The sequence below is a fragment of the Zingiber officinale genome, chromosome 4A, assembly GCF_018446385.1.
Source record: "Zingiber officinale cultivar Zhangliang chromosome 4A, Zo_v1.1, whole genome shotgun sequence".
Taxonomy (NCBI): Eukaryota; Viridiplantae; Streptophyta; class Magnoliopsida; order Zingiberales; family Zingiberaceae; genus Zingiber; species Zingiber officinale.
In genome coordinates this window covers 158477606-158485251 of record NC_055992.1, presented here as the reverse complement: position 1 = coordinate 158485251, position 7646 = coordinate 158477606, and the positions used below count along the sequence as shown (strand labels likewise).

Here is a 7646-nt window from a genome sequence, read left to right as displayed (position 1 = left end):
GAACGACATGAGAGCCTAAAATATATGCGTGAGATTATGCTCGCTTATAACTTGGTCGAACGGCTCGAGAGTTTGGAATATAGGTACGAAAGCATGCTCGGTTATAACTCAGTTAAATGACTCAAGAGTCTGGGATATTGGCGTGAGAGCATGCTCGCTTATCACTCGATCAAACGGCATGAGAGTTTGGGACATAGGCGCGAGAGCATACTCGCTTATAACTCGATCGAATGGCTCGAGAGTCTGGAATATAGGTGTGAGAGCATGCTCACTTATAACTTGGCTGATTAGCACGAGAGTCTGAAATATAGGCATAAGAGCATGCTCGCTTATAACTCGGTCGAACGGCTCGAGAGTTTGGGATATAGGTGCAAGAGTATGCTCACTTATAACTAGGCTGAGTGGCCGAGAGTTTAGAATATAGGCGCGAGAGCATGCTTGATTATAACTCGGCCAAGTGGCATGAGAGTTTGGAATATAAGCGCGAGAGCATGCTCACTTATAACTCGACCGGATGGCTCAAGAGTCTAGGATATAGGCGTGAGAGCATGCTCGCTTATAACTTGGCCAAATAACACGAGAGTCTAGAATATAAGTACGAGAGCATGCTCGCTTATAACTCGGTTAAATGGCTCAAAAGTCTAGAATATAGGCGTGAGAGCATTGCCACTTATGGCTCAGTCAAACGACTTGAGAGTTTAGAATATACACTCGAGAGCATGCTTGTTTATAACTTGGTTGAATGGCTCGAGAGCCCGAGAAATAGGCGCGAGAGCATAGTCGCTTAGAACTCAGCCGAACGCCTCGAGAGTCTGGAATATAGGCATGAGAGTATGTTCGCTTATAACTCGGCCGAGTGGTACAAGAGTCTAGAATATAGGCAGGAGAGCATGCTGCTTATAATTCGGCCGAACAGCTCAAGAGTTTAGGATATAGGCGTGAGAGTATACTCGCTTATAACTCAGCCAAACGAAATGAGAGTATGGGACATAAGCATGAGAACATGCTCACTTATAACTCGGTCGAGTGGCTTGAGAGTCTTGGACATAGGTGCAAGAGCATTCTCGCTTATAACTCGGTGAAGTAGCCCAAGAGTCTGGATATAAACGCGAGAACATACTCGCTTATAACTCAGCCGAGTGACTCGAGAGTCTAGAATATAGGACTTTTGAGATAAATATGCTTTCGTTTTCATTAAGTGTAAATATTCAACATGATATACTAATTTATTATCGGCGTACTCTCTTAAGCCCTATAAGACTCAGATGATTCATGCTCTAAGGTCGCTCCAAATTCTTTCCATCTGTATCTTGGAGATAATAAGAGCTTGAGGTGAGCTTTTGCACCACTCTGTATGATCCACCCCACTATGGCTTGAGCTTGCTAATAATTGTTAGTGCAAATTACACTAATGATCAAACTCATATTTTGATGTATGACAAAAGTTAAAGTTAGATAATGTTGTGATCTAATCCTTTTACTAAGTGTGTAGAATATGAACTTGATGGGTCTAGATGACCAAACATGAAGTCATGTCGAGTCAGGAGGATCAGACGATTGACAGGAAGTCCAGCTGAGTTAGAGAGGACTAGACAATTAACAGGAAGTCCAATCGAGTTAGGGAGGACCAGATGATTGGCTGAAGTCCATATTGGTTGAGATATGGTAGGAGTCTTGGTGGGTCAATGGACCTAACATCGAGGAAGTTTGCAATTGGTAAGTGGAGGTAAACAACTGGAGGAGAAATCTAGTGAGGCGCGTTCCTAGTTGCGGGAACAGTAGGTGTCATTCCGACCTTAGGTTTCAGCGAAACTCAAAGTCAGGACCGAATAGTCCGGAGACGGTTAAATATTTTATTACTATTCTTTTTTCCATATTATTGCTTGTTATACTAATCTTATGATGCCAGAAATCATGTGCTGAAAAAAGGGGCTCCGAGCGCCAAAGATGGTCTACGCGCCAGGGCAAGGAGGCGAAGCAATAGGCGATTAGCTGAGGTGGCGCACACTGGTTGGCCGGTACACATTAGGGTCTAGGCGCCTGAAGGTGGATAAATGTTCAAAGATAAAGTTTCACCGAGGAGCAGCCACATCAACACTCCAGTCGCCCGGGGGTGGTCCGAGCACTCGGAGATGGCGTATAAAAAGGCCTTCAACCAATAGCTCAAGTACATCATCCACTATGACTTTCATTCTTACACGTTGTTCCGAGAAAGCTCCTACGACACCGAAACACTACTCCAACAACCAACAGCTAAGCTTCTTTCATTTTATTGTCGATATTCTTTTATTATTCCTATATTGTACTTAATTATTTATAATCTTTTCGATATTATAGTGATTACCTAACGAAAACACTCAACGAGTGTGGGGTTTAGAGTAGGAGTCGTTGAAGACTCTAAACCAAGTAAAAAAATTACTTATGTTAGCATTTGTTTTGTTTTCTTTCTCTTTTTCGCTGCATTTATTTTAACTCGTAATTTTAGAAAAAGCAACAAACATATTCACCCCCTTCTAGCATCTTTTTGATCCTACAACAACAACTCCAAATCTTTTTGTGACAGGATAATGGTGGTGAATCCTCCAGTCTCATCCATCTCCGCCTTTCAGATTCGGGTGAAGTTCTCACAGACGGCGCTAAATTTGATCTTATCTGAAAGAGGGGGAGATGGCGCGCTGGGCAGGTGGCTCTGATGTTGATTAGAGAAAACTCTGAGATGGAGACTTAAAGGGAAGACTAGTGATAAGGTGTATTGTGAGTGACCCCAAAGGTAATGTGAGATCGACAATCAAGATGATATGATAGTCAAAATCGAGGTAAGGTGGTGATCAAAATCAGAGTATATGCGGCTGAACAAATCACTCTCACCAGAGCTCTGCTCCCCACTTCTCATTGACAAGACTTCTCAGTGCCAAGGCACACACCATACAGTCGATCGGACCTAGCGTCGATCATGCATTAAGAGCTCAGTTCCTGACTCCTTAGAGGTGGGGCATCTAGCATATGGCTGGTCGACAAAAGAGTCGGTCCGACTTACGGGCATAACTCCCCATTCTTTAAGCACAAATCTCTCATCATATGATCGGTCGACCCTAGAGCCGGTCAAACTTAAGGGACTTAGCGCTATACTCTCTAGTGTCAAGATACACAGAATAAACCGGTTGGCTCTAGCCCCGGTCGTGAATATAGGTCTAGCTCTTTACTTCTATAATACAACTCTCAATATATAGCTAGTTGACAAAAGAGTCGGTCAGACTTACGGGACATATTTCCCCATTCTTTAAGCACAAGTCTCTCAGCATATGGTTGGTCGACCCTAGAGCCAGTCGAATTTAAGGGATTTAGTGCTCTACTCTCTAGTGTCAAGATACGCAAAATAAACCCGGTCAGCTTTAGCACCAGTCAAGCATATGGGGACTAGCTCCCCGCTTCTATAATACAACTCTCAACATATGGTTGGTCGATCAAAGTGCAGGTTGGACCTACAGGACTTAGTTCCCACTTCTTATGTATCAGTCTCCATCAAACAACCGGTCGGCTACAAGGCCGGTCGGACTACCTCCAGGAGACAATATTGTCAGAGAATCACAATAAGTTGTCAGAGAATAACGTCTATTCGTCAAGGAATATTTCTTTACTATAGCATATATATGCAATGGAACCTTCCTCTGAATGTGATTGTACAATTTCCATTGCCTGATGTTACTTGACATATTCTGACATCAAACATTCTCAATCGTCTCATTAATGCGAAAGTTATGAAAGACGATTTATATACATGTAACGGAATCTTCCTCGAAGGGTGACTGTATATATTCCATTACTCAATATATTTTGACACTAGACATTCTCTAACGCCTCATGATTATAGAAGTTATGAGGGTCAGTATAAAAAAAGAGTCTTCTCCGTTGACCAGGTGCATTTTGACACACCCAAACAACCTACTGTTCATCTTCTCCACTTTCGCTCGGCTACTATATTAACTTAAGCGTTAAAATATCTACACTAAGGACCCCCTTCCTGATTCTCGCTCTAGCATCTCCTTTTACTCTCTGTATAATGTACATAAAAAAGAATACTAAGTATCATCTTTTCTCTATCTCAAAATTTTCTCCTAATCAAAATCACTTATCTAACACGCCATCTTCCTATTTTCAGACAGCACCAATCACACCTTAAACACTTCCCTTCAACATCCTCAATCACTTGATCCACTTTGCGTGTTTGCTGTACCCTTCTCACATTTCACCATCGCTGCGCAATGAACTTATCTACAACTACTGCAAACTACATCATCGCGCTGTCAATGTTCTAGTTCGGGTCAACTGTCATCAATGATCAACATATCGTATTCATTGTCTATCTCTTGTACAAATCAACCTTAACCGTAAGAAAAATGCTTATCCTATTTTAAGTTGTATTTAAGTTTTTAAATTGATTAATCTTACGAGTAATCGGTCGGCTATAGAAGGTTTTTTCACTGCCACTAACAGAAATCGGAAAGTTTTCGTTAATCATCAGCCCGAAACTTGATTCCAAGGGCGGCTTACGTAATTTGTGGAAGATAAGGTACTACGAAGTAAATATTCAGTCAGACTTTTCTTTTTTCTTTTCTTTTCCTCGCGTTTCTTTCGGGGAGGAGAAACAAAACAAAACGAGATTCTAACGCACAAAGCGATTACAGATAACGATGGAGAACGCCAACCATTCCTCTGCTGCTCCCTCCGCCACCGCCGCCGCCGCCGCCGACGTTGGCACCGCGAATCCGAACTCCTCGAGTAGCAGCGGTGTCGGCGTCAGTAAGGCCGTTAGTAACAGTTTTCCGGGCTCGCTCAAGGCCCTGAACAGAGCCTCTTACAAGATCTCCAAGCCCCTTCCCAGAAACCCTAGCGCCAACCCTAACCCGGTGGCTGAAAAGCTCGTAGCTTCTCCGGAGGTCCCGACGAGTGCCAGTGGTAGCTGCGGTGGTGGCCCCCCGTACCAGCCGCAGCCGCCGGTCTACAACATCGACAAGAACGATTTCCGCGACGTCGTCCAAAAGCTCACCGGGTCCCCTGCTCACAGCCAGATCCGCCCTCCGCCTGCAGAGATGCCTCCGCCGCCGCACCCTCCTCGTCCTTCTTCGAACGCATCCCTCGTCCCCCCGCCCGTCCCCCCGACCTCCCGTCTCCACCGCATCCGGCCACCGCCGCTCGCCCATCTCACCCCTCGCCCTCCCCTTCCCATGGTCCCAGGACAACCGCTGCCGGCCGTGGATCCTTGGACGCGGCCGCTGCTGTCCCCGCTGCCGCCGCTTCCTACAGTTAGCGCTGCGGCCGAGTCTCCGATCTCAGCTTACATGCGCCGCCTCCGCGGTGGCAGCGCCGGGCTTCCGGTCTATGCTCCATCCTCTACGGTGGCGCCGATGCTCCCGCCTCCTAGCTCGCCACTGGGGTTCGGATGCCTGCTGTCGCCGCAGACGACCTATCAGATGATGATGGCGGCACCAGGGCTACAGTTACCGACCTCGCCGGGGGTGCAAGTACCAAACCCTCGGCTGGGAGATCCCTGATGTCTCCATAGACATGGTTTTCTGTAGCTGCCCTCGCCAGAGGTAATCCATTTCTTTGCCGGAGTAGCTACAGCTTCATCCTTATGTGCTAGCTAGTGTACTGTGTACAAATAGTTAACTGCTTTAAGAACTTAGCATTTGATGATAAGGGCGAAAATGCATATCCCTGAAAATCTATTATGTGTATCTGAAAGCCTTCAAATTAGATTCCTTTATGTTGAGAAAGAAAGAAAAAGTTATGTTTGATTGCATTTGTTGTTTCTACAATATAGTCGAACCTCAATTTTATGCTGTTAACTAACAAAGTAGTATTTGATGATTTACATATAAATTTGGATGTGATACTCTTAGAGTTTAGAATTTCTCAAGTTCTTATAGTAAGAAGCATAGGATCATTCATCTTTTGTGTCATTAACTTTGGAGACTAATGTTTGTCAACACATCAATATGTTTTTGAAGCATTATTGTCAAAGTTGAAAAAGATGATCTGGCCAATTCTCCACAAAACTAGGAAGCAAACCTTGGCCCTCTGATTGGAAATGCAAGAAATATTATTCGATCCAACTTGATTTTAAATGTTAGTGTCTCTAAATTGACTTTCATTTACATATTGGTTTTGTAATAAGGTTGGTTATTTTAAAGTTGTCATGTAGTCTTCTGAGTTTGTGCACCCTGTAAATTGTTTTAAACTCATTTCTCCCTACTTACCATCTTCGGTTTTAGAAAAAATATTTTTTTGCCCAAACTCACATTCACTCACCTATTCTCAGTATAGTATTAAATGGTTCAAGCTCATGTTTTTTTGGGCGATGTATTCATTAACTAGGATCCTTGAGAGTGAAAATTATGGATTCATGACTTTAAGCACATGTAGAAGTTTATTAGTCAAGAGTTCAAGACTCATAACTTTCATTCACTCTTGGCAATCTTTGCTTCTAGAGAAAAATTGGGAGGTTGGAAAGTGGAAGGAATGATGGAAAGCTTAAGGTAAAGACCGTAAATTTCTTTTCCTACCTTTACTTGAAATGTACAATTAGGAGAGAAAAAATATAGGATTTAAGTATTTAACCTCTCCTTTCCCTCGTAAGTAACCCTAGACTTAGGTGGGAGATTAAGGGAAAATTTGCCAAAAGGTTTTTTTTCTGTTCACTTCTCCTTTGCTTTTGTTAGTAATGGAAATGAACAAATTTGTCAAAAGGTTTTTATTCTTTTCATATCTCCTTTGTGTAATGGAAATGAACATCAACTTTTATATATATATATATATATATATATATATATATATATATGTCTTTCTTTAAGTGAACGCATGTTTATTTCTTTTGATTGCTATCACGTTTCTTCATTTAGCTTATGTATATATATATATATATATATATATATATATATATATATATATATATATATATATATATATATATGTCTTTCTTTAAGTGAACGCATGTTTATTTCTTTTGATTGCTATCACGTTTCTTCATTTAGCTTATGTCCGTTAATTGATTCTTATTAGTAAATTAGATATTCCAGTATTATAATTCTTTGGATATTTTTGCCTCATCTTATTACTAATTTAGATGCTTTATTACCTCTAAATTTGATTCTTTTTTTTTTCTTTTCTCTTGTTGAGATATCATTGTCTCCTTGCTGTTATCACATCCAAGTAAGATAAGTACGTAGGACTGGCCGTTGAAAATCTGGCCGAGATTTGAACCGGTCAAAGGTTCAGTTGCATTAATCATATTTTATTATTATCTAAACCACTACATGTTCTCCCTTTTTGTGATGAAATCGACAAGATTAGATTTCTTATATTTTATTATTTCAATCGGTTTAATTTGCCTTTTCTTCTTCTCAGGTTAACTGGTTGACTTGTTTGCAACCCTAAAGTGACTTTAGGGATGATTCATGAGTTTTTGGATGCGTTTATTTATTTATTTTTAACTTATACTGCTTTCTTTTATATTTTTAATTATTGAGTAAGAATTTTCAATTCATACCGTATTAATTTTGATTGCATTGTTGTTAATTATTAATTGAACGCATTTATTGTATTTACGTGTTTATAAGTTTTTGTGTTTTATTAATAGCATATTT

General features: G+C 41.3%; 1 protein-coding gene across 2 annotated transcripts; it reads left to right on the top strand.

Annotated features, from left to right (window-relative positions):
• Positions 1 to 4606: 4606 nt before the first annotated feature.
• On the top strand, positions 4607 to 7425 carry LOC121971894 (VQ motif-containing protein 9-like). 2 transcript variants are annotated; one of them, XM_042523399.1, is made up of 2 exons: positions 4607 to 5594; positions 7408 to 7425. In XM_042523399.1, the coding sequence occupies exon 1, from the start codon at positions 4692 to 4694 to the stop codon at positions 5550 to 5552; it is 861 nt and encodes a 286-aa protein (XP_042379333.1). In that variant the 5' UTR covers positions 4607 to 4691; the 3' UTR covers positions 5553 to 5594; positions 7408 to 7425. The 2 variants fall into 2 exon arrangements, with proteins under 2 accessions (XP_042379333.1, XP_042379332.1); XM_042523398.1 differs by lacking the exon at positions 7408 to 7425 and adding an exon at positions 6012 to 6148.
• The last annotated feature ends 221 nt before the right edge of the window (positions 7426 to 7646 follow it).

Bases quoted from the DNA above. Each gene is read 5' to 3' on its own strand.
- LOC121971894 (XM_042523399.1), top strand. From the start codon at position 4,692: ATGGAGAACGCCAACCATTCCTCTGCTGCTCCCTCCGCCACCGCCGCC.